Genomic DNA, 27,258 nt, shown 5'->3' on the forward strand with positions numbered 1-27,258 from the left:
TTTTACCAATTAGATGTTCGTCTATTATGCATAACCGCCTTCCATTTTCCATTATTCGATCATTATTAATTTATTGTTAAATTAATTCACTCAGGAAACGAAAAAAAAAAGAACAAAAAAAAAAGACGTGTCAGTGAAGCGTGTTGCACCGTGTATGTGTGTTTGATTACAAACGGTTTAGTCCATACATGACATTAGGCCTCGCCAAAATAAAACACAACCAACCACAGGTCCACATAACAAATACTAATATAAAGGCAAAAAAAGGAAATGGTCCTGACATGGGACAGACATCGAAGAAAATATTTGGTTTCATAACGCCAAACGCGCTAGACCGACCGATTCTTTTACGGTTAATTGTTTCCGGTACATTAATACCATATCACTCGGCATAAAATTGTTATCGGTCAGAGTCGGCAAAAACAAAAAGCGCAAAACATATATTGATGATGATATGAAAATCTATCGCCCATAACGTATCTGTTAGAAAGAGAATATTTGATCTAAAATTCAGACATGTCTCTTAAGCAACGATGATGCATTAAGAAGTCAAAATAGTGGTTAACTCACTAGTAGCTCAGACATATCAAGTAACAACTGAAAATTGTAAACACCATGTGCAGGTCAGGGGAAGCTGGTATTTGATAACCGATTCGTTTCGAATGAAAGGAATATACCTTAAAAGTCAGTGCAGACCAATGCTCATATAGGATAGTACGTTTTGTATTATTGATTGTTGGGGTTTAACGCTTGAGTAGCAATATTTCAGCTATATTCAGACGATGAACATGAAATTGATGATAAAATGAACATAAAATGATGATGATGAAATGAAAAAGGGATGGGACACAAGGGCAACAGGGTCGACAAAATTTAGATTGCCACTAGAAAAAGGAAAGGATGAGCAAGGTCGGGGAATGTAGCCTCCTGTGGCTGAGCGCAAAGGTTCCTATTCCTATCGAATACCACAGCAGGACTCTTTAACGTTGCAGGAACGTGGCATCTTTCCCAACACAGTGCATCACTTTGGTTTGCGGTCAGGTTTTCCGTATTACAACCTGACAACCCCAGCATGTAACACGCCGGGGGTATTCCATTCCACCACCTGGGGCACACCACCTAGTTGCTCTGTGGGCAGAGCGCCCTAGCCCCCGGCTAGGGTTCTGAGCACTATTTAGTCGCCTTTTACGACAAATTTAGCGCTACTGCGGGCCTATTCTTTTAACATTCAGACCTCCAAGGGGCCGTTGTGTATTATTAAGTTAAGACTAAATCTAGGGCATAAAAAGAATGGCATCGAAAAAAGATTAAAGTTGGCTACAGGGGCGCTCTTTGAAAGGAACGACAAAGTCAAAATACGTTTGTAAAAACGTATAACTGTACAGACTTCATCAAATTAAAAGAAAAACACTGACAATAAAATTGTATGATAGTGGTTAATGAAAAAGTAGAGGGAAATTATTGTAGCTGCATACCACGTCCGTTATCTTAACAATTGTCAAATTTTCATTTGTAGCGATATTAGAACCTAACACCTCTGAGAATGCCAGGCATAGATCTAGAAATATCAAACACCCAAAGGTAAAATTTAAAGTTTTCAAATGTTTCTATGCCGAGTAACAGAATATTGAAAACTTACCCGAGGGTGTCTGAGATTTCATAGTCTCGCAATATCTGGCGATGATCGAACCTGTTTCTTTAAAAAAGGATGATTAAAAAGCCAGTTTAATATGTTGTTACAAACGTCGCGTATAGTGTCTCCCCTGTGGGTGATATAAGGAGATTTAATACGGCTATAATAGGAAAATAGTTGTCTCTATTAGAATAAACATGCATATTTATTTTTCTAAATTTGGTTTCGTTGGTTTCATGTTCAGCTCTCATATTTTATGCATATCATTCGAAATATGATTTTTTTAAATCAGTATTTTTTTTTTCAAAAGTCTTTTTTTAATACGTGCAGGTGTCTCCCATCCTTTATTTTAGGTAATATTTTTCACAACTATACAACTATAACGAGAATGGAAATGGTGAATATGTCAAAGAGACAACTCAGCGGGATTGAAAATATCAGTTCAAGGTCACCCATGGGTCTTCAATGAACGACGAGGAAACCCTACAGGGCAGGTTGTAGCTGACAGAATAAAAAAAAGAAGTAAAGAAATAGACTACACACCACACAAATAAAAAAACAACAAAGACTACTGGTAACTTACCAACACAGCAGCCCCAGACCAACTGAAACCTACCAAAAGCTATGTATGTAATATAAATCTCAACTCTTCCCAAGTGGGGTTGACAACCACGGTACATCATTACTCCTACAAAGTAAGAGGTTGAAATTTCGTTCCTCTATACCCCAAATCTCTTACTTCCGAGTGCCATATTGCATACCGCTCGTTCCGACGTTCTTTGAAATCGGAGGAATAAGAGTAAAATATTTACCATTTAAAACATTTTATACAGTTTCTTTACCCTAACAAGGATAAAGGTGACTAACCTGAAGAAAAGCAAATGACCTACCTAATAAGAAAATCCAGGAATTCTGGAAATCCTTTGTAAAACAGTTTAAATGAACTTTTGGTTTTCAACATTTCGAATGGGTGCATTCGGATGATAAAATTACGGACTTAAGTTTGCGAGACGAAAATATTAAATTAACCAACGCATTGCCGTTACCAACTTCGTTTTGTTCGTTTTGTCAAAAAATATTGTATTCCGTTAAAGTATTGTCCTAATGGTTGGTCACTTTGATAACTGTCTTCATTACAAATGTTTTCTAGGTATTTCACAAAAAATTAGGATTTATATCTCTTGATTTCCGATGGGTTAAACCTCTTTTATGTAAATAAAACATTTAAAAACACATGTATAGCTTATTTACATTTGTTGTGGCTTTCAACATGTCAGATGCTAGAGGTTAGGATGGCACCAAGTCGGAAAATAGCTTGCAAGACAACCTCTAGCACTACTGGAGTTGGTACATCATAAGTCATATAATAGGTACACAACCCATGTTGTGCCGAAAACTCGTTTTAAATATAGTGTGTTATTTTCTATGTAAAGACCCTATGAGTGAGGCCATGTTAATACCATAACGATTTGACAAGTTTCATAACTATATCCCTTACGAATCAGTAGTCCAGTAGTTTCTGAGGAGACTTTTTTGAAGTAATAAAAAATAGTAAAGAGCAATAACTCCAACGTGGTTCAACATATTTACATGAATATGTGACCGCAAATAGATCTCATCATGCTAAACTGTTCTTACCCTGTCAAAAGTTGGCTAAACCTACTAGTTTTAGAGATATATGCCAAAAACTTCTATCTGACCCTTTTCTTCAGTTTTTAGTAACGGCGGCCATGTTTTCCCAAGGATAAAAAATCACCACATCAGTTCTATAGAGAACTCCCTTAGGTGCTTTCATACCAAATTTGGTTCTAATTGGACTGGTAGTGTCAGAGTAGAAGATTTTGGAAATAATGACATGAACAGTTAACATTAATGCTGCTAGAATATATAGGGGCAACTGTTTCGCTGTTCCTGTGTATAATGATGTTTTTGGGCCAGCTGCAGCATACCCTGTGGTGTGAGGGTCTTCTCGACATTTTTTTACATATTCACTATATCCATTCTTGTTATACTATTTTTTCCTTAAGAATCATCATTTTTGTCCGATATTAAAGAGTAATTAAGGGAACCAAGATTTTTGCGGAAATCAAAAGAATGTAATCTATTGACAAAGATCAGACACTGAAAACAGACATACACAACAAAGAACATGAAGTAACTAAAATCACACATAAAGTTTCAAAAGCAAATGGGCAACTCAGACTCCTTTACAAACTGGGCGCATTGACCAGGTGCACCGATAGGGTAAGCATCCTGCTTTTCTATAAACACCTGCCGAGTTGCTAATAAAAGTCAAGTCCGGGTTAGTCGAAAGAGGAAAGGAAAACTAGGACGCTTTGAAAAAAATCAGTTTTCATGGTGCAGTTGGATACAGCGTAACGATCCAAGAGTTCATGATGACGACCATAAAACTTCTGTAGTGGTAATTTCAATCTTGTAACAGCATAACCCTGTTCCAGATGTCAAATTGTTTAGCGCGATACAGAAAGTCTGAGTAGTTACGGCAAACTCTGGCATAACGTACGAGTTGTGATATGAACACTCCATGGGAAGTTGCCACAGATGAAAGGAAAGTTGACAATACTGAATGAAAAGTTTTTAAAATGCCTAAAGCTGATTACAAACTCACCTTATACTGTCTACATTTCTGAACATAAGACACGTAAGTTTTAATTCATTATGACATAAATACATGTTAATTACCGTATTTTTAGTACATGCAGTTTTGTTTATAAACATCTTCTACTTCATACGTGCGTTCAGGTTGTTAGACATTCTATAAAACCTGTGCTGTTTTAAGTTCATTTAAAGAAATAATTACCTTGAAACCTCAAGATTTTATTCAAAAGCGTATAATTTCAAGGGATTAATTTTACCTATGCGTCAAAAATCGACATATTATACACATAAAAGCTTTACAAAAAAAAGACATAACTATCTACTGTCTTGTTTGTGACATAATGTATCCCATGCACGAATCAACTGATCCAATGTTTAAGAATGGGAACCGAACGACTGCAAGGAGGAAATTGTGTCTATTTGGAACCGTTGGTATTGTGATCGGATTTATGATAGGTATTTTAATAGGACGTTACGCAACGTGTCCTGGCGAAAAGGCATTTACCATGACCAATGGAACATTTCTACCTGGCGTCTCAAAATCTATAATTCAAGATGGAAACCCAGCCATTGGTGAACAGATCATGAATGAAATTAAAGCAGAAAACATCAGAGAATTTCTCAGGTAAGTTATTGCAATATTTTTGTTTGCTTGAACAAAATTCTCAAAATAAATCCATCACAAAGGCATGTGACAAATGTCATAAGATTTTTACATCATATAAGTATGCAACAACATTTGTTTATAGTCATTCTGCATATGGAGTGCTCATATCACAACTCATACGTTATGGCAGAACTTGCCGAAACTACGCAGACTTTTTGTATGGCACTATCATTGATTCCCTTGATTACTATCTCTCAGTTACGGTGTTTAGAAAATTGCTTGTCATTTCAGTTCTTTAATAAAAGGCTACAGTAGTCCTTTAGAAACATGCTTATTTACTTTATCAATTTTTATATAATAGATTAATATTAGTCTAGGTTTGCATATGAGGGACGGAGTTCATTGCTTAAAAGAATTAACCTTGTTTTGATGATGCACTGATATATCGCTAATATCGCGACCAACGAAAATAATGCATTACCTCCAATAGCACTTAAAATCACTTCCCAAATGTTGACGTGATTTCCGAAATACTTCATTTCCATTTGAAAGGTTTTAAGCCATTCATGTTTTAGAGCATCTACATATGTAAAATGTCGCTCCATCCCTATTAGACAAACCAATGTTTATCAGACTGACAATGACACAAACAAAAATATGCAAACATTATTATTTATTATGCACGAAAAGCTATTTCACCAGCCACACAAAGACAGTCATAGTTGTCAGAAAGAGACATAATCACATCACAGGAAAACATTGGATCTCCACTTGAATGTACGAAGTCTTTGTGCAATATGGTATAACCAATTTGATATGATGATACGATTGTTGTTTTTGTATTTTGAATATGCCAATTAACTGTTTGTTTAATATTTTAAAAATAACTAAGTATGTATTTTTTGCCGTAGTTCTACATTTTTTTTCGTTCTGGACAATTTAGTTTGATAATACAACTTACCAAAAAAAATTATCATATTTTGTAAAGAGTGCCATCTGTGTTATAGATTAGGATATAGGTTTTGATTTAAGTCAAACAAGGTAGCTTTTCAGACAGAACAGGGTATTATGTTTGTTACCATGTTACTTCAACTCACCATTGTGGAGATAATTTAGGTCTACAATAAAATGAATGAATCATGGTGGTCCGGTTAGTAAATACAAGAACTGCATTACTGCATTCCTATTAATATTGCAAACTTTAGCAGCATTAGAACCACATATATAGAAACATCTAAATTTTAAAATATGTTGTATGCAATAAGTACTCAAAACAAAACAAAAAATGAAATAAGAAGCTAAATTCAGCACCGAAAGTAAAAATGTGCCGCAACCAAATTTAATCCTGAACAGATAGTAACAAATAGAAACTTATGCAGAGTGAAATTGTGGTAGCTATAGTAAGTAATGGTGTGACCATGGTAGATCTATTAATATAATTTAATAGTTAATATGAACAATAGATATACTGGTCATTCATTAGGTTAAGTATTTCACCTTAATTTAAATAAAATATACGATTCTCTTTTTTCTTGCCCATCACCGATGTTATTTTTCTTGGTGTAATTTGGACATGTTTACCAAACAGTGATTATTAATTTACTCTTAAACCATCGATAAAACATTTTGCTGGCATATAGTAAATAATTAAACGACGAAATGTAGAAAAGATATTACCCAAGTCTAAAAAACTTGACATGCATGCAGCAATATATAATGAAATTGATAAAAGTTGATATTTTTAGCCCTTACTTAATTGTAGTGTGAATAAACAAAATTTGTTTGCAATAAATAATCGCATCTCCCGGATTTGGCAAAACAAGATCCTAAGGCCGTACCTCTACATTACAATAAGAACAACTATAAAAATGTTTTACAATTACACACTACTTTGATACAATTAATAATTCTTTGAAATGCAAATTTCTGGAAAATCCCTTTTCATTGACATGTTTCTTGGAATTTCCTTTAAAAAACATTTGTCATACAACTGTAGTGTTCTGATTACATGAATACTGCTACTGTAAAGCGGTAAATTATAAAATGCCACACCACAAAATACATTTTTACGAGCATTAAGAGGAAGTCCACACAAAAACAATTCTTTTTCCAAAAAAAAAAAATGTTAATCTGGTTCATATCGCAAATGCATCCTTTCTCAAAGTGTGTTTTTTGATTAACTGCGACGGTTGAAGAGAAATAAATTACATAAAAAGTACTGAAATTTATTGAAAGGGGAGATAACTCCTTCATTGTGTGCAAAATTTTGTTGTTTTCATAAGAAATGTAAAATCATTTTCTAAGCCATCCATTGTTGATTTCAAAAAATCTTTGTACTAAAAGTCATATGCATGATATAAACATTACATTGGAACAATGCCTTAGAATAAATTTACCATATGCCATCCATGTCATAGCAAATGCCTAGTTTTCAAAATGGACAGTCACTTAAAACATGGCTTGAAGAAAAAAAAACTATTTAATGTTGTTTTTTTATATATACATATATGACACTAAAGACCAAGTCGAATATTAAAATATAATATAAGAACATTACAAATAGCAAATAAAAAAAGATATCATATTCACACTTTTGCTAGGGGATTATCAGAGTACCCTCACCTGGCAGGAACTCCTGCAGATTGGGAGCAGGCAAATCACATGAAGCAGTTCTGGGCAGATAATGGTTTGGATGAAACATTCATCACAGAGTATGATGTACTTCTCTCCTACCCCAATACGACAGACGAAGATAATATGAACCAGATACAGATTATAGACTCTGACGGGAACATTATCTACAAGTCACCACTATATGAAGACATTCTCGATGAATCCGAAAATAAAAGCAACGTTGTTCCTCCGTTTAATGCTTACTCTAAACCGGGAATAATAGAATCGGTAACTATTTTTTATGAAGGAAACAAACTTTGATTTTATACAAATTAAAGTATTTTAAATGAGCAAAAAAAGTGTTTTCAGTCTCTTGTGTTTGATAATTTGAACTTTCAATAAACACATTTTTATTGTTTGTGTTAAATAGGGTTATTAACTTGCATGCATAAATTTAGACAAAAATAATGGGATTCAGAAACATTTAGAATTTTTATTTAAGGCCAGCCCAAATCAAGGCCAAAATTGAATTATGATATATTTAAGCAAACTAAAGGTTACTTCAAATGGTGAATCTAACTGTATAATATTTTGTAAATTTGATATACCATATAATGTTTTGGACTCTGATTTCGCATTTTGACATGCAATGAAACCTGGTTTCACATTTTGATCTGCCGTGATATTTTTTTATTTCTATATTACATTTTAGACTTTGTTAACTTAAATATTACGTGGGATATAAATTTGAACTTTTTAATCAAACCTTCGGAGAAATATATTGTATATATGAAGCTATTATTTATATGAAATAAAATCTCACTTTCAGGATGAGCTTTTATATGTTAACTATGGTAGAGTCGAAGATTATGATTATCTAGACACCTTAAACGTCAATGTTTCTGGTAAAATTGTCATCGCACGGTATGGCAAAATTTTCAGAGGCGACATGGTAAGAACTGTTGAATTACATTTAAACGACCATGTCTATGCTTATCTGACCTTTGTAACAAATATATTCGTATTATTTAATGTAGCCTAACTGGCAATTTAAGTTATGGGAACTATCCATTAATTCCCACGCTCTGAAAAGCGAACATAGTCATTGATAAGAGTATTTCTAATAAAGCACGAATATGAACTAATACTTACAAGTGCTACGTTTATAATAATGTTTTAGGCAAACTTTGCGGCTTTGCGAGGTGCCATTGGGATAATTCTGTATTCAGACCCAGCTGATTATTCCAACGGACAGACAGACATAACATACCCTCACAATTGGTATCTACCAGCTTCAGGAGCTCAACGTGGTACAGTACTCTTACGGTTTGGAGATCCCTTGACACCAGGGTATCCAGCAATTGGTATGTTTAAACGTGACATCATATCTTGTTAATATTCATTTATATATGAATATTTGCATTTGCTAAAGTTTTTTTTTTAAAACACGACCGAAATATATACATCCAGATTTTGTGATATTAATGCAATTATGTTAATTTATTTACTGTAAAAATAGAAAAATGAATCAAGTAAAAATCAAATCTTGGAGCATGTTATTAAAAGAGAAGATTTAATGGAAGAGTAATCAAGGGAACCAAGGTTATAGCGGTAATCAAAAGAATGTATTCCAGGAACAAAGACCAGACATGAAAAACAGACACAACAAAGAACATAAAGTAACTAAAATCATATATACAAAGTAATAAAAGTAAATGAGCAACTCGGACTCCATTAAAAACTAGGAGCATGGACCAGGTGCACCGGGAGGGTAAGCGTCCTCTGCTTTTCTAGAAACACCCGCCGAGTTGCTCATAAAAAGTAAAGTCCGGGTTAGACAAACGAGGAAAGGAAAACTAAGACCCGTTGAATAAATCAGTTTTCATGGTGCCGATGGATACACCATAACGATCCACGAGTTCATAATGACGACCATAAAACTGTAGTGATGACTTCAATCTTGTAGCAACATAACCCTGTTCCAGAAGCCTATTCGTTAGAGTTCTAGCGCGATACAAAAAGTCTGCGTAGTTTCGGCAAGGTCTGGCATAACGTATGAGTTGTGATATGAACACTCCATACGCAGGAGCCGAAGGGTTGTTGCCACAGATGAAAGGAAAGATAACAATTCTGAATGAAAAGTCATCACGTTTGTCGTAAAGTTTGGTCAATAGTTTTCTTTTACCATCGATTTCTAAGTGTAGGTCAAGATATGAGGCTGACTTCACAGTGTCTGTAGTATCCTTTATCTCAAGTTCTTTTTGGTAGATGCGATGTATCAAATCCCCGAAATTAGGATTGTTTAAAGATAATACGTCATCTATATAGCGGAAACTGAGATTAAAGGATCTAGCCAAACGATATTCTTTCTTTCTGATCAGATCAGCTATAAAGTCAGCCTCATAAGAGTGAAGGAATAGGTCAGCAAGTAAAGGAGCACAATTTGTTCCCATTGGAATGCCGACCGTTTGTTGAAAAACACGTCCACCACACTGGACAAATATGTTGTCGATTAAAAATATCAGCATTTTGTAAACATCTTCCTCTGTATATTTGGAAGATGATTTGGAATTATTTCTTACAAAGTATGAGGAATCTCTACCAGGAACTATATATTTGTATCTAGGTGTACCATCTTTTTCGGAAAAACAACGATGTATAATGTTTTTAAGTCGGGATTTGAACTGAGTATGGGGAATAGAAGTATACAGTGTTGAAAAATCATAGGTTTTAATGCTATTATATTCAGATAATAGTCTTGAACTTATTGTCTCCAAAAGATCTTTCGAATTTTTCAGGATCCACATTGAATTAATACCACTACGGGAGTAACAAGTGTTGTGGTAGGACTGCAGACCCTCTTTGACAGTTGTGAGTATAGAAGTTAAAAGTTTTGAAAGAGGTTTGGTGGTACATTTTGCATAGCCAGCTATGAAACGTTGTTTGTATGGATTCTTGTGAAGTTTAGGAATCCAGTACATAGACGGTAAATCACAGTCATCGTCCTTGGTAGAGAGACCAAAAGAGGATAGCACAGATTTATGGTTTTCCACAATCTCTTTTTTGGGGAGAGTGGTAGCAGTATAGGTATTATCACTGCTCTACGTCTACCTCTGATAATAAACATTGGATATAAAACATTTTGCAGACAAAAACAATGTTGTTTTGGGCTTTGTCTGCTGGTACGACAAATACTTGTCATGTATAGTAGACAATGTTTTTGCTACATCGGGGTCTTTGAAAACTGATGTAGCATTGGCACTCATTGACCTACTTAAAACTTTCATTCGTTTGAAAATTAAATACATCACGGCCATTAACCACTCTGACAGAGAATCAATGTCTTCTTGTTCATGGAAAGGACTTATTAATTTGTATATATGTGTTGTAGAATCAGCATACAGACTTAAAGAAGATGACCCGGAGGTACCACTACCTGATATTGTTGTTCATCCAGTAGGTTATGGGATAGCTGAGAAATTCTTGCTGTAAGTCGGATAAGCGTTATTGCCCTTCTAAACTTCGATTTAATGTTTCTTAAAGTAGAAGACTCTGTTATTGTGTAAGTTGTAATGTTCATGAAAATTAAATTGAAACAACATAATTTCTTTTTCTGAACTAATTAATTAGGTCTCCCTAACCACTTCTAACGTTTCCATTACTTTACAGGTTAAAAAAGTAATTTTCAAAGTCTCTCTGTGAATTCCCAGGACAAATGACATCTTAAAGTTGCATACCGTTGCGAAGCTTGGAAAATAAGGCTTCCAAAATCATTATGCTAATGGTACGATGATAGTAGAAATTCTTCACAAAATTTACTTGAATAAATAATACTGAAAATCCACATTTTTGCCTGTTCTGCTAACTGACAGCATGGAGGCAAAGTACTCACACATGTAAACAATATTCATACACTTTTGTAGTTAATTACATATATGATTTTAAAGTACACATTCTCAGCTTCATTTTGACTACTTTTAATCATAATACACACAAATAATGCACTTACAATGCATATGTCTAGGTTCAGTGTGTTTTTGGTACTACATAGGGGGTGGACATTTGACCCGGAAGTGGTTAGTGAGACCTTACGATTAATAAATAGGGAATTTGAATTTCCTGCGCCTATGGGCGCCACCATGATCGGTTGAGCTGTGACGTCACGAAGTCGGTTGGTAAAGTGAAAGTAAATAGATAATTGATTACGATGTCCGAAGAAAGCGCAAATTTTCCCCTATAATATCAACCCAAATATACAGAAAAAAGAGATTGAGGTACAACGTGTCAGCAAATGACAGACAACATTGACGAACATAGGGATTTGCAGCCAGAATGCTAGAATGTCTTAGGAAAATCTAATGGCTACTTCCGAAGAATGTTGGTGTTGCCGGTAAAAAAATAATTCTCTTTTATCATTTGTGCAATCGTAAGCTTGGCAAAACAGCATGTTTGCGATTAGATAAACAGGATCGTATAAATATTTACGGAATATTCTTTGTTTATATATTATTTGCAGTACTTTTATCAGTATCCAACCGACTTAGTGACGTCACGAGCTAATCAGAAGCTATCGGTAAAAATCGATAAAGTCTGCTTATGACCTTCCTTCAGACAGGAGAGTTCTGCAAGATGGCTATCCACATACATTTCAAAGATTTCTAATTTTGCATAGCCTTCACCATTTCACGAAAGCGCATTTTGCATTAAAGGTTATTTATTTTTGCTTAGATGGGTATGATTTTTCATAAGAGCCGAACTTCATGCAAAAGTGGTCTTTCCCTTTAATAAAAAAGATATAGTTCTGAAGGCTGTTGTTGATATTTTGTGTCAGTAAAATTATTTTTAAAAACATGAATGACAACTTTAATATTTAACAAATGCTAAAACACAACTTAAATTGTTCATTACCTTTGAAAGAAAAAATGTCATAAAATATACTAATTTTGATTCCAATATTGTTCTTAATGAAAATAAATAAACATACAAAAATACATTATGCTGCAGACAAATGACAGGAAACGAAACTATAGATAGCTGGAAAGGATCGATACCGAATGTTACTTACAGATATGGTGGTCAGCTAGTTAATAAATCATGGTAAGGAAAGTTCGTAATACAAGATTGCACATACACAAACCAACATTAGATTGTAAATTGAACATACGATAGAAACATGAAAGAGTAATCAAAGGAACCAATATTATATAGGAAATCAAAAGAATGTAACCCAGGGTCAAAAACCATACATGGACAGCAGACACACAACAAAGAACATAAAATAACCGAAATAATACGCACAAAGCACCAAAACTAAATGATTAACTCGGACTCCATTAAAAACTGGGAGCATGGACCAGGTGCATCAGTAGGATAAGGTCCTGTGTTTTTCTAGAAACTCCTGCCGAGTTGCTCATAAAAAGTCAAGTCCAGGGTAGACGAAAGAGTGAATCAAAGGCACTTGAGTTAATTGCACAACGCCTTAACGTATTTGTAGAGATATTTTACAGTCCTTTCTATCTTAAGAAACAGAATAGACATTATCGTCCAATAGGAAATATATTTTTAAGTTGCGATTTTTAGTAGTTAGTAAACAAATATAAATGTTTTGCAGGAGGGTGAAAATGAGGATATCGACGTCAAATGCTAGAAGAAAGACGTACAATGCTTTTGGAATAATACATGGTGAAGTAGAACCGGGTCAGTATAAATACCTTAAAACATTGATATTTCCAATCATATGTCTACATTTCAAACAACAATTAGGCACTTTTGTTTTTATATCTTAATTTTTACAAGTTATCACTTGTATCATAACTTTATTATTTATTTATGACTTCATACAAGTTATGACATGTACAAATCTCAATAGATTTAATGCATAAACTTTCATAAAAATAATATACATATACATTTAATTTGAACAATTGATGAAATAAATATATGCATAAATATTTTGTAAGCGTCTTTGTATTGGTAAAAAGAAAACCAGTATTTTAATTTTACGAAATATTCCATCATAACCTTCTATACATTCACATTGTTCTACAGATAGATACGTACTTGCTGGTAACCATAGAGACGCCTGGGTGTTTGGAGCTATAGATCCATCCAGTGGCACAGCTACTATGAAAGAAGTGTCACGAGTTATGGGACAACTTGTAAAATCAAGTTAGATTTGTTGAACAGTAATAAAGTAATATAAGTAAAGCGCAGCCTACAACCGAGCATCACACTGATACATTTTTCTTACTTCTGTTAAGTCAGTGAAAAATGGACGATTGCCGGAAGGGCCGAGATAGGATAGGTAAACGGTTGTCGATTTAAAATAATAATAATAAGGCGTACCGGATCAAGATACTGTAAATAACTTTTTCTTTATTTATGAACTGCATATATTTTTTCACTTTGAATTCACTTCCTTGACTCATTTTTGCAGACCTATCTGATACCTATTCCGGTTGGCTGGACGTATATCGTTAGCCTCGCATGCAATGCTGGGTATAATTTAAGCACTAGTCTTGTGCATAACATTGTTTCTTTGTATGGTATCATAATTAAGAAACTAAATATATATACGAATTATAAGAAAATACAATGTCAAACACTTGATTCGTTTCGAGCTTCGAGTGGTCTTTGTTTAAATTTTCAATATATGGATTAATTTGCTTTTAGAAAATGCTATTTATACGGTACTTACTTGTAAATATTAAAATAAGTGAGTATTACCACATTGCAAATACAAAAAATACCAATCATATATATTGCAAATTTCGATATGCATTACACGTGTTTCAAGGAGTAACTTCTCATCAGCCAGCAGCATCAGAATCAAATAGGAAGATCCCAATCCAAGAAGTAATTGTATATAAAAAGTAGTCACAACAAAATTTAAACTATCGAAATAGAAAGCCAAATCCATCACTGAGAGGTTCTTATATATTACAAGGAATGAAGCTTAAGTGTTTTAAGTACATGTATTTTGAAATTTTATTACTGCAATTTTTTTTGTAATTAATGATAAATAAAATCTAATATGATTCGGGGTCAGATAAGTCTGAATACTAGGTTGGTGAATACCTTCACAGAGCTAAGGTTCACCAACAGAGGCATCGACCAAGTGGTTAAAAAGTCACAATGATCACTAAATATATTTTAAAAAAGTTCAATTGTTCAAATATAATGTAATCGTGTATATATTTGTAAGTAGACCAAGGCTTACCACAGTAAAAAGGAAGTCCAAACATGATCCAAGAGACGAGGATGAACTATTCAAAGAAAATTTGGCACAAAAGCGTTAAAATCACATGAAAACCAGGTGAAAATTGATGACATTTTCCCTCATAGTGGATATTATAACACATTGCATGAAAATTGTGTCTTTAATTTCAATTTCAGAAAAGTGGCGACCACGACGTTCCATTATTTTCTGTAGCTGGGGAGCTGAAGAATATGGTCTACTGGGCTCAATAGAGTGGGTTGAAGTAAATATATTAAAATATCACGCAAGCTTGTAATACAGACTATAAAAATAAATTATTGTGTCGAGGACATGATTAAAAAAAGATTCGGTTCGAACAAGTTTTTTTATGTTGGTATTTGACTAGAAATGACAATCAATAATCAAAACCTGTTTTCTTCCGGTGGGAATCGGGTTAACTAAAATAACTATCATATACTTTATACTATGCCAGCGTGTGATCTCTGTTACATTTTTTTTCCTTTATTATAAAGACTTTATATGGAAACTTAAAGTTTACTTTAATTCTTAAGTTATCATCTCGAATTTGCATATGTTGTCTTAAGTTTCAATATTGGTATAATGTTTGCGGTTAAACTTTCAAAAAGCTTTCTCAAATTTTAAAATCTATTTTCCACTTGTCATCTGACAATTTGCGTTATTCTCGATATCTTCAATATGTTCTCTTTACTAGTCAAAGAACTTGTCTGAGAAAAGAGTGGGCTTCATTAGAAAGAATACTTTACTACTAATATTTGTTCATACTTTGCTTTCAGCAATACACAAAGAATCTTGCTGCAAGGGCTATAGCTTACAGAAATGTCGACATTGCTTTAGAAGGTAAGAGTAATAAAGGGAACCAAGATTCTAGCGGAAAATTAAAAGAACACTATCCAGAAGCAAAAACAAATATATCTTTGTGCTTTGCACATTGATTTTAATGCAAAAACGTGATCATATTATTTTGAAAGTGAGTAAGCAAGTTAAAATATTTATCAAATATTATAAAAAAAAATATCTGGACAAAAACGTTAGCTAATTTAGACAATCAGTTATATCTAATCAAATGTCTCATAAAGAGTGTGGTAAGAAGGAACTTCAGTGACTGTAATAACATATTGGCGCTCCTGCAACTCTTTCCTGATGGCATATGACGTATAAATATTTTGAAATTCAGGTAACTACTCGTTGCGGGCATCTGCATCTCCAATGTTACATGATGTCATCTTCTCAGCAGCAAAAAAGGTTTGTACTGAGGAGTATACTTAGTCTGGCTTCTAGCATGTTGATGTACTAGTAATAGTACAGATGCAGTGTGATGTTTTTACATGCATTGACTAAATGAGCGAATAAGTGTAAAAAAATTCATAACAAGGAATATACATGTATATTTGAAGGATTCGTTTGAATAATTATTCATCAAATGCAGCAATCTCATACGCAGCCTTGTATACGCTTCCTAATTTACTAGCTATCTCTCTGTTAGCTTATAGGCTCGGTAGCAGAGGTGTAGAGCTTGGACAATAGCGTTTTTACCTATGTGGAGGAGATTTATCGTATGTACCTAACATACAATTTTGCCGGTTTACATTTTTGAATAATTTTGCACACCTATATTTTAAATTTGTTGTGTATGCTTCTCATAAAACTAAACACTACAATAACTTTTTTTATATTGTATTCACTCAGATACTGCAACAGCTCATTTGATGAGTGCGTTGTATTGTTTCCTTTGACTTTTATTTCAGTCTGGTGTAAGAAGGTATAATCTAGAATTTTAATTTAATGTTGCTAGCTTAAAATGATTTCTTCATAAATAAACGTCAAACAGATTGATCAAATAAAAGTTTCTAAAGTTCTATTACAAATTATAATTCAAACTCATGAAACCCTGATTGTGACAGAAAGATACAACTTTACGTGAACCTTTAATTTTCTAATTGACCTAATGTGACACATAGAATCGCAAACTACTGTTTTATGTCTTTTCTTATGGATTGGAAGTATGAAGTAGGTGGTACACATGTTAGGTGTTATTTTTTGCAACTAAAACAAAACAAAATGTTTTGTTTGAATTTTTTAGATAGTCTCCTATCTTGCATTTCCATCTGAATCATGTTTGAGAAAAAAAAGGAGAAATACATTTCAGGCAATTTAGGATCAAACCTGTTGTTTTTCCAGAATTTATGGATGTGTAAAATCGTACTATTCACTTCGTACTTGTATTTGATATGTGGGTGAATGCTCTGATTTTACACATCGAAAGTTTCTGGAAAATATAACATTTGATCTTTATGTAAATATTCAAGTTATGAAAAATGTTAACATTTGAATAAAGCAAACTATGGATCATATGTACAAGCTATCGAGTATGTTACAGGTACCAAATCCTGACGAAGATGATAAAAACCACAAAACAGTCTATGACAAATGGAGAGCGACGTTCCCTCTTGATAAGAATAACTCTAATTCTTTAGCTAAGTAGGTAGATCAAACGTTTTGTAGTTTATATGATATTCATTCGGTTTATTCTATTAAGACATCGGATATGTACACATCTATTATCGTCCTTTAATATTTTTGGTTGTTTATGATCTATATTTTATGGTTAGGCCAAGTAATCGAGGAAAAAAAACGTTCGACCATCATTATTAGACTGTGTGAAATTACTTATCGATACAAGAATAATCAAGAGAATCAAGGTTACAGCGATAATCAAAAGAATGTAATCCAGGTACAAAGACCAGACATGGAAAATAGACATACACAATAAAGAACATGAAGTAACTAAAATCATACATACAAAGTAACAAGAGCAAATGAGCAACTCGGACTACACTAAACACTGGGAGCACGGACAAGGTGCACCGGTAGGGTAAGCGTCCTCTGCTTTTCTAGAAACGCCGAGTTGCTCGTAAAAAGTCAAGTCCGGGGTAGACAAACGAGGAAAGGAAAACTATGAAACGTTGAATAAATCAGTTTACAGGGCGCAGATGGATACACCATAACAATCCACGAGTTCATGATTACGACCATAAAACTTCTGTAGTGATGACTTCAATCTTGTAGTAACATAACCCTGTTCCAGAAGCTTAATTGTCAGAATTTTAGCACTATACAAAAAGTATGCGTAGTTTCGGCAAGCTCTGGCATAACGTATGAGTTGTGATATGAACACTCCATAGGCAGTTGCTGAAGGGATGTTGCCATAGATGAAAGGAATGTAATTCTGAATGAAAAGTCATCACGTTTTCCATCGATTTCTACGTTAGCAACTTAGCAGTCAATTAATCAAAAGAAAAAACAACGTTAGAACGTTAGAATTAGACTGTGTGGAATTACTTGTCAATACAACTAAGTAGTAGTTGCCTTAATCATAGAAATTAAAATCAATCTTTCCATACACCTCTATTTGGTAGAAAAAAAGTATGGGTGAAGTGCACATTTTGATGTTTTGCTGTGTTTTTTTATGACTTTTTCAAAATAGCTTTACGAATTTTAATATTCCCACCAATAAAGAAAATATTTGACAACTGTGAACTAATTTATTATCGCGCATGTCGTCATTCACTCTTTTTAATGTGTGTTCTGTTATTAAGAAACTTTTTTTCTCGCTGACGAATTAAGCAAAAAATAAATACGTGGCTCCAGTTGCCTGCTTTTTCCAAATGTTGAAAAAAGATATGCATGTTGAAATGAGATCTCTGACCTCTCCCGAGTCGATTGCAACCATTCCTAGATGTCTGCGACCTAAAATGGCAAAATAGGAAAAGAATGTTCAAATGAGATCTCTTACCCCTCCCAAGTAGATTGCCATCATTACCAAATATGTACAACCTAAAATAGCATATAAGGAAATGAATGACGAATAAGGAAATAAAAATAATATAATGAAATGAATGATGAAATGAGCCCTTGCCTCCTCCCGAACCCCTCTCACAATTCTTCCTCAGAAGATGCTTAATGATTTGTTATTACTTGAAAATATTTCATTTGTGAAAACACATTTGAGATGTTCCGCGTTATGATTTCCGATATTTTGTATTCGAATGTTGAAAATTGAAAAAGGAGACAACTTGAGCTCCTTAAAATAAATTGCTGTCAAAAATGAGTTTTTGTTTAGATTATATTATAGTATGTTAGGTTGAAATATAAAATGATAACCCGGAAAGAGATGCAACCATTATTTTTTTTAAAAAAGTGAAACATTCTTTTTGAAAACTATCTTAAGTAAAGTGCTTTATATTTAATATAGAATACCACAGCTGGGATCTGCTAGTGATTTTGCTCCAATGGTAGAAAAAGTTGGTCTTCCTAGTTGTGACCTTAGCTATACATATGATTCGGTACAGTATTTCATAATGTAAAAAGTAATACATTTACATTATCTTTTAGAATTGATAAGTAAGAGATTGTTTCGAAAAAATCGCGCAGTGTAACACTATTTTCTTTTTAGATATGTTTTATTTTCTAGGAAATGCGGACCTTAAACAAAAAACATTGTTTACTATACATGACAAATATGTTGTCGTACCAGCAGACAAAGCCCAAAACAACATTTTTAAAATTTACACCCAATGTTTATTATCAGAGGTAGACGTAGAAAATAATAGCAGTGATAAGACCTATACTGCTACCACACTTTCCAAAGAATAGATTGTGGAAACCATAAATCTGTGCTATCCTCTTTTGGTCTCTCTACAAAGGACGATAATTGTGATTTACCGTCTATATACTGGATTCCTATACTCCACTAGAATCCATACAAACAACTTTAACGTTACATAGCTGGATCTGCATAATGTACCACCAAACCTCTTTCAAAACTACTAACTTCTATACTCACAGCACTCAAAGAGGGTCTTCAGTCCTACCACAACACTTGTTATTCCTGTAGTGGTATTAATTTAGTGTGGATCCTGAAAAATTCGAAAGATCTTTAGGAGACAATCGGTTCAACACTATTATCAGAATATAATAGCATTAAAACCTATTATTTTTTTCAACACTCCTATTCCCCATACTTAATTAAAAACCCGACTTAAAAACATTATACATGGTTGTTTTTTTTCCAAAAAAGATGGTACACCTAGATACAAATATATAGTTCTTGGTAGAGATTTCTCTTACTTTGTAAGAATTAATTCCAAATCATCTTCCAAATATACTGAAGAAAATGTTTACAAAATGCTGGAATTTTTAATCGACAACATATTTGTCCAGTGTGGTGGACAACAAACGGTCGACATTCCAATGGGAACAAATTGTGCTTCTCTACTTGCTGACCTTTTCCTTCAGTCTTATGAGGCTGACTTTATAGCTGATCTGGTCCGAAAGAAATATCGTTTAGCTAGATTTTTTGATCTCAGTTTCCGCTATATAGATGGCGTATTATCTTTAAACAATCCTAATTTCGGGGATTTGATACATTGCATCTACCCAAAAGAACTTGAGATAAAGGGCACTACAGACACTGTGACACCAGCCTCATATCTTGACCTACACTTAGAAATCGATGGTAAAGGAAAACTATTGATGACTTTTCATTCGGAATTGTCAATTTTCCTTTCATCTGTGGCAACATCCCTTCAGCGCCGGCGTATGGAGTGTTCATATAACAACTCGTACGTTATGGCCGAGCTTGCCGAAACTATGCAAACTTCTTGTATCGCTAGAATTCTAAGAATTTTAATAAAAAGGCTTCTGGAACAGGGTTATGTTGCTACAAGATTGAAGTCATCACTACAGACTACAGAAGTTTTATGGTCGTCATCATGAACTCGTGGATTGATATGGTGTATCCATCTGCGCCATGAAAACTGATTTATTCAACGTTTCATAGTTTTCCTTTCATCGTTTGTCTACCCCGGATTTGACTTTATATGAGCAACTCGATGGGGGTTTCTAGAAAAGCAGAGGACGCTTACCCTACCGGTGCACATTGCCCATGCTCCCAGTTTTTGGTGGAGTCCGATTTGCTCACTTGCTCTTGTTACTTTGAATGTCTGATTTTAGTTACTTTATGTTCTTTATTGTGTATGTCTATTTTCCATGTCTGGTCTTTGTACCTGGATTAAATTCTTTTGATTACCGCTACAACCTTGGCTCCCTTGATTACTCTTAACACGTCTCTTGGAAGTGTTTAGATAATAGTAAAAAATCAAATGAATCCCTAAAGAAATCAAAATTCTGGTTAAAAATACTGCTATGAATACGTTTTCCATAAATATTGCAGAGTCTGTCTATTTTTTGTTTTAATTCATCTTACTGTTGTTTCTTGCAGAATAATGACAATGTGGCATTTTATCCTTTGTATCACTCTAAGTATGAAACTTTCAAGGCAGTAGACGAAATTATGGACAAAGGATTTAAGGTACATAATACATACTCATAATTAGATTATCACATAGTCAACTGTATCGAATACCTTCATGTTTTTCTCTCTTATTTTAGCTCCCTCCGTTACACAATAATGCTTTGTGTCATATGTGTACGGTTGATATTCCTTGCACTACAATAAGGTTTGTTTAAAATAAATAAAACTCATGCAAATTTTAGTATGCCGTACACGTGGTTCAAAGAGAAACATCTCGTCACCAGCAGTAGAACCAAATATTTAAGAAGTTAGACACAAAAATTAACTAGAACTTAACAAAATAAGAAGCGTAATTCAGCATTTATAATTTCTAACAAAGTATGGCAAGAGTAATCAAGGGAACCAAGGTTATAGCGGTAGTCAAAAGAACGCAATCAAGGGACAAAGACCAGACATGGAAAACAGACACACACAACAAAGAACACAAAATAACTAAAATCATACATACAAAGTAACAAAAGTAAATGAGCAACTCGGACTCCACTAAAAACTGGGAGGATGGACCAGGTGCACCGGTAGCAAAGGAGTAATTACATTGTATGCCAATGTATAACACAAGGAGTTTCTTAGGAGCCTCCAATTTTGTGCTACAACAAATTTTGAAAAATATATGGTAAATAGTTCGTGGGGAAACAAGTCCGACTTCTAGTTTTAATGAATACCCCTGAGTATCTATGGACCACCGTCAGTGTCATTGGTCCAGTGGCTTATAAATAATTTTTTAAAAAAAATAACAGTGTTTTTAAAAAAATGCGACAGCTACGTAAGGCATTGTATTTATAAAATAAACTTTCAAGTATCCTTTGATTGATATTAATTGCAACCGAGCAATAAGACAAGTTTTTGTGAAAATAGCGAAATGTTGTTTTACAATAAAATGTCATTAATTTTTTGCATGTTTTTGTATATCTTTAAATACATTGTCAAATTATGCATGTATTCATAAAATAAACCTTCAATTATCCTAAAATTAACTTTTATTGCAGCGACACCGAGCAACAGGACAGGTTTTGGCGGAAATAGTAAGAAATCTTGCAGACACTGTTGTTTTACCATTAGATGTCATTAATTTTGGGAGTATTTTGGAACAACTTGTTAAAACGTTAGATAAAGACTATGGAGAACTTTTACGAAACCATAGCATTGATTTTGGTACGCTCTATTTTTTTTCCTTCAAAATTAATGCTTAATCGATAATTATTTGCTTCTTTACCGTGAAATTTAATAATGAAATTAAATTCATTGAATACATAAGAATACATTCATCCAAGGCACATGTACAAATACTGTTATAATTGTGTAATGCAAACCATTTTTCAGTTACTTCAAATGGGACAGGCGTCACTTTCGTCAACAGAAAAAAAAATGTCAAATTTATAAAGTTGATTTTTTTAAGTACCATTCTGTATAAGAATCAGGAAATGGGTGGCACATCCTTTTCCGCAATTTAGTCATTGTTTGCCTAAAATATATTCAGTACATCTAGAAAACAACTGAATGGCTATTTAAGTTTATCCTGAAGCATCTGTGACGTAGATATTTTTACTGCTAATATACAGAAAGAGTGCGGGCAGAATTTTCCGCCATTTTTCCATTTCAACTAAATTTGACCTATCAATGTCTTAAAAGGTCATATTTTACAAACACTTTGATGGTTATTTCTGGTGGTTATTTTGTAAAATTAATTGGTAAATGCAATAAAATCTCTGCGTTTTTTTTTCTTTATGTGCCACACCTTATATACATTTTGCCCGATTTTTTAGACGAAGTACTTAATTACTAGTTTCAACATCAATGAACAGTTATTTTTCCAATACTGTGTTTACTAATATTTATTCTACCTCACAGGTTATGCCTTTTAAATTTTAAGTATAACAATATTTAAAAATTCGTTCACAAGATTAGATAAAAGTATAAAAAAAACTATCAATTTACTATTTACAGTACACCTTTCTCTTGAAGAACAATTCAAGTCGAGTACAACCATAATACGAGGAAATCCTTTTATTGGATGTTAAGACTCTTCACATTTTTGTTCTCATGTTGGTAATCTATATGTCAATGCTTTGAATTTGAGTCTTAAATATCCAATGAAGCACCTCATATCAGTCTTTTCATATAATTTGTTTGCACCACAAAGAAGCTTGCTATATTTTATTACAACATTCCATACTTTTCAAATGTTAGCACTTTATTGTCTAGGAAATGCCTGGCGTCCGTCCGTCTGTTCGCGTTTCCCGCACTTTTTTTGTTATGCTCCTACCAAATACGTTTATTTCTGGTATTTATCCTTATTATGAAGAGTTACAGATTAAGTTCTGTGAATTTACAGTTTTCCGCACTTCTTTTAATTGCTTTTACCAATTGATTTTATCTTTTGTATGTAGTATTATTATGAGAAGTTACAGATTAAGTTCGACTTTGGTTACGGTTGAATGATTTTTACGGATGTTACGGCTCTTGGACTGCGTTTTTTTTCTTCATGTGCCACACCTTATATACATTTTGCCCGATTTCTAGACGAATTACTTAATTACTAGTTTCAACATCAATGAACAGTTATTTTTCCAATACTGCGTTTACTAATATTTATTCTACCTCACATGTTATGCCTTTTAAATTCTAAGTATAACAATATATAAAAATTCGTTCACAAGATTAGATTAAAGTATCAAAAACTATCAATTTACTATTTACAGTACAACTTTCTCTTGAAGAACAATTCAAGTCGAGTACAACCATAATACGAGGAAATCCTTTTATTGGATGTTAAGACTCTTCACATTTTTGTTCTCATGTTGGTTATCTATATGTCAATGCTTTGAATTTGAGCCTTAAATATCCAATGAAGCACCTCATATCAGTCTTTTCATATAATTTGTTTGCACCACAAAGAAGCTTGCTATATTTTATTACAACATTCCATACTTTTCAAATGTTAGCACTTTATTGTCTAGGAAATGCCTGGCGACCGTCCGTCTGTTCGCGTTTCCCGCACTTTTTTTGTTATGCTCCTACCAAATAAGTTTATTTCTGGTATTTATCCTTATTATGAAGAGTTACAGATTAAGTTCTGTGAATTTACAGTTTTCCGCACTTCTTTTAATTGCTTTTACCAATTGATTTTATCTTTTGTATGTAGTATTATTATGAGAAGTTACAGATTAAGTTCGACTTGGTTACGGTTGAATGATTTTTACGGATGTTACGGCTCTTGGACTTAGCAAATTGCAGTGAATTTACAGTTTTACGGATTAAGTTTGACTTTGGTTATTGTTGAATGATCTTTACAGAAGTTGCGGTCCTAGGACTCAGACATTTTCGGTGAATTTAAAGTTTTCCGCACTGTTTTTACGTGGGAAATATTGGAACGCTGTTCTTTTTTTTAGATGCACTTCAAGTAGTGACAAATTTATTGAATACAGAGGCTAAGGCATTTGCATTCAGGGTGAAAAATGTGGACAAAAACAAGTTTGTATCGCATATATTTTTTTATAATACCAAACTTTCAAAAAGATTGAATATTGTCATCAGTATTGTTTTTGTTACATTTATTCCTGCGTCAAATTATTCACATTATAATATGTACTCTAAAATTGTATGAAACTGTGAATAACAGTAGTTAAGATTAAAAAAAGAAACATTTCACGAAAAGAAACAAAATGTCTACAAGGGTACTTTTGAATTACTTCACGTTAAACAAAATATGGACGAAAAAAAACTTAAGCTTTGATATGCCTTCTAGAGGAAATCAAAAGAATGTGATTCAGGGACAAAGACCAGACTTGAAAAACAGACACACAATAAAACATATAAAATAACCAAAATTATACGTACCAAGTAACAAAAGAAAATGAGCAGCTCCGACTCCACTAAAAACTGTGAGCATTTACCAAATGCACCCATAGGGTAAGCGTCTGTACTTTTCTAGAAAGTTGAACTAACAACCCAATAACGGCAACTCTCCGTAGTTTTTTTAATGCTTGCATCGAACAATATATGGACCTATACTATTTATTCTTGCAAGTCCTCTAGGTGTACGAAAAATTAATGACCAACTGATGATGTTTGAAAGAGCTTTTATTGATCCCCATGGTCTTCCCAGCAGACCATTTACCAGGTACGATATCTTAGGAAGCATGGCAAAATAAATAGTCTTGGAGTAGTTTTTTTTTAAATGTGTTGATTAGAGTTTAATGGAAAAACCTCAGAAATCACTATACATGAAATTGATGTTGTGAGTGTTAGAACACACACAATACGCTTCTATTGTACTAAAAAACAATTTTGCATGATCGAAAAGAGAAGATTATATTGAGTTCAGAAGTAAGGGTGAAAGCGGCTGCCGTTTTATTGGAAACGTTTTAACTTATTTTTTGGGTGACAACTGAATTAGTCAATGACGAAGACAAATAATATAAAAAGGTATATGGCCTATACCATATCTCATATCAATGCCTTTTCTATATGACAAATGCATTTTATTGTGCTTAATGCTTTTTTGTATATCGTATAAATGTGTTTTCCTTTTAGAAAACTAATATTTCAATTTTAAATAGCATAAATTTTACCTATCTTTTCCAGGCATTTGATATTCGCTAAAAGTTTGAAGAATACATATGCAGGAAGTGGTTTCCCAGGACTGGCGGACGCATTGTTTGAAATTGACAAAAGCTCTGATCAAGAAAATAGATGGAAAGTAGTCAAAAAACACTTTTCTGTCATCTTATTTACAATTGAATCAGCGACGTCAACGCTTCGAGAAGTATCCAAATTCATGCCTAAGTTTAGCAAAAAATTATAGAATACTTGTACTTGTTAGTTACCATTAACTACTATGATCGAGTGTTTTTGTGTGTTTAAATTATTATTTTTTCACTGGTTAGTAATGAAATTCGTAGATGATTTAGCCACAAAATTAATAACCATTGAAATCAAGGCTAATTATATGGTCAGTGTTTGTATGTTGAAGTATATATGGATCATTACAATGAATGATTTATATGTGTTGTCTTACGTTTGAATTTGTTCTCTTTAAATTTTAACAGCTTACCCGAATTAAAAACAGCCTATGCTTTGCCATTTAATTATCATTTGTAAATGTAAATGAATTTGCATATTTCTATGAAAGATTAATCAAGGTAACCAAGGCTATAGCGGTAATAAAAAAAATGCGATCCAGGGACAAAGACCAGACATGAAAAACAGACATACAAAACAAAGAACATAGAGTAACTGAAATCATACATACAAAGTAACAAAAGCAAATGATCAACTCGGACTCCACTAAAACCTGGGAGCATGGACCAGGTGCACCGGTAGGATAAGCATAAAAAACAACTATTTGACCATTTGAACTCCAAGAAAAATGCAGATATGAAAACTAAATAAGCAACTGAGTACAAAATATATAAATAAGTGATGTCTATAATAAAAATCCCATCTGAAGTACAAAGGTCTTATTTAAGTTTCGAAAACAACTTTCTCCACAGGGGTTTCCGTTGTAGGATGTACTGACGATTGGTTTGATTTGTCATCTGTTTTTATTCTACAAATAGAAAACATGACTTGAATAATAAAAAATGAAGTTTATGTTAGATATCTAGATCAAAGGGTACTTTTTTTGTTATTTGTCTAGCTTTTTTGTACTTTTATTTGCCACAGTCAAAACCTGTCTAAACCGAACATTTAATAATCTGAAAACCTGTTATAACCAGACAATTTTTAAAGTCCCTTTTTATCAATTGAAATAGTTTGAACCTTGATAAAGCAAACGTACCTGTCTTAACCGAACTAAAAATCCAAAAGTGATTCGGTTTAGATCGTTTTATTGTATTCTTATTATCAAAATACTTAAATCATGATAATCAAGAAAATGGTTTATCATGGCGGTGTGTACTTTTACGTCATACACGGTTGGTAATAGAGTACAAAATGCTTATAATGGTAATCAATATACGATATTAAGTTTTGACCTTAGAAGCAGATGGAGATTTCAGTTTAACAGGAAGTGAACTTGTAATACCAAGGATAATACGAAGCAAGGATCATTTAGTTATGTATCTTTAACAGCAATAAGTGATTATAACTTGTGTCCAAAATATTTCTTATATGAAAAGAAAAATATAAGTTCATGTGTAAAACTGTAGTAGGCATTAGGTCTGTTTTTTTTT

General features: G+C 33.3%; 1 protein-coding gene across 4 annotated transcripts; it reads left to right on the forward strand.

Moving 5' to 3' along the window:
- The first annotated feature begins 113 nt into the window (after positions 1 to 113).
- LOC148625685 (N-acetylated-alpha-linked acidic dipeptidase 2-like) lies at positions 114 to 26,165 on the forward strand. 4 transcript variants are annotated; one of them, XM_088569366.1, is made up of 19 exons: positions 114 to 4,295; positions 4,721 to 4,877; positions 7,460 to 7,760; positions 8,302 to 8,424; positions 8,653 to 8,836; positions 10,864 to 10,960; positions 12,477 to 12,569; positions 13,084 to 13,169; positions 13,521 to 13,640; positions 14,868 to 14,953; positions 15,486 to 15,549; positions 15,887 to 15,954; positions 17,090 to 17,190; positions 18,965 to 19,055; positions 20,993 to 21,082; positions 22,072 to 22,237; positions 24,475 to 24,556; positions 25,113 to 25,205; positions 25,670 to 26,165. In XM_088569366.1, the coding sequence occupies exons 1-19, from the start codon at positions 4,196 to 4,198 to the stop codon at positions 25,887 to 25,889; spliced, it is 2,322 nt and encodes a 773-aa protein (XP_088425492.1). In that variant the 5' UTR covers positions 114 to 4,195; the 3' UTR covers positions 25,890 to 26,165. The 4 variants fall into 4 exon arrangements, with proteins under 4 accessions (XP_088425492.1, XP_088425493.1, XP_088425491.1 ...); XM_088569365.1 differs by lacking the exon at positions 114 to 4,295 and having other exon boundaries at positions 4,321 to 4,877; XM_088569368.1 differs by lacking the exons at positions 114 to 4,295; positions 4,721 to 4,877 and adding an exon at positions 5,558 to 5,659.
- The last annotated feature ends 1,093 nt before the right edge of the window (positions 26,166 to 27,258 follow it).

The sequence above is a fragment of the Perna viridis genome, chromosome 2 (genome assembly GCF_037379345.1).
Source record: "Perna viridis isolate PV_CMFRI_1.1 ecotype Kerala chromosome 2, ASM3737934v1, whole genome shotgun sequence".
Taxonomy (NCBI): domain Eukaryota; kingdom Metazoa; phylum Mollusca; class Bivalvia; order Mytilida; family Mytilidae; genus Perna; species Perna viridis.

Excerpts from the sequence above, each read along its gene's own strand:
- LOC148625685 (XM_088569365.1), top strand. The coding sequence starts at position 4,594 with ATGTATCCCATGCACGAATCAACTGATCCAATGTTTAAGAATGGGAAC. Across the intron at positions 13,170-13,520 it reads ACATGGTGAAGTAGAACCGG|ATAGATACGTACTTGCTGGT; the intron begins GTCAGTATAAAT and ends ATTGTTCTACAG. Across the intron at positions 25,206-25,669 it reads CCCAGCAGACCATTTACCAG|GCATTTGATATTCGCTAAAA; the intron begins GTACGATATCTT and ends TATCTTTTCCAG.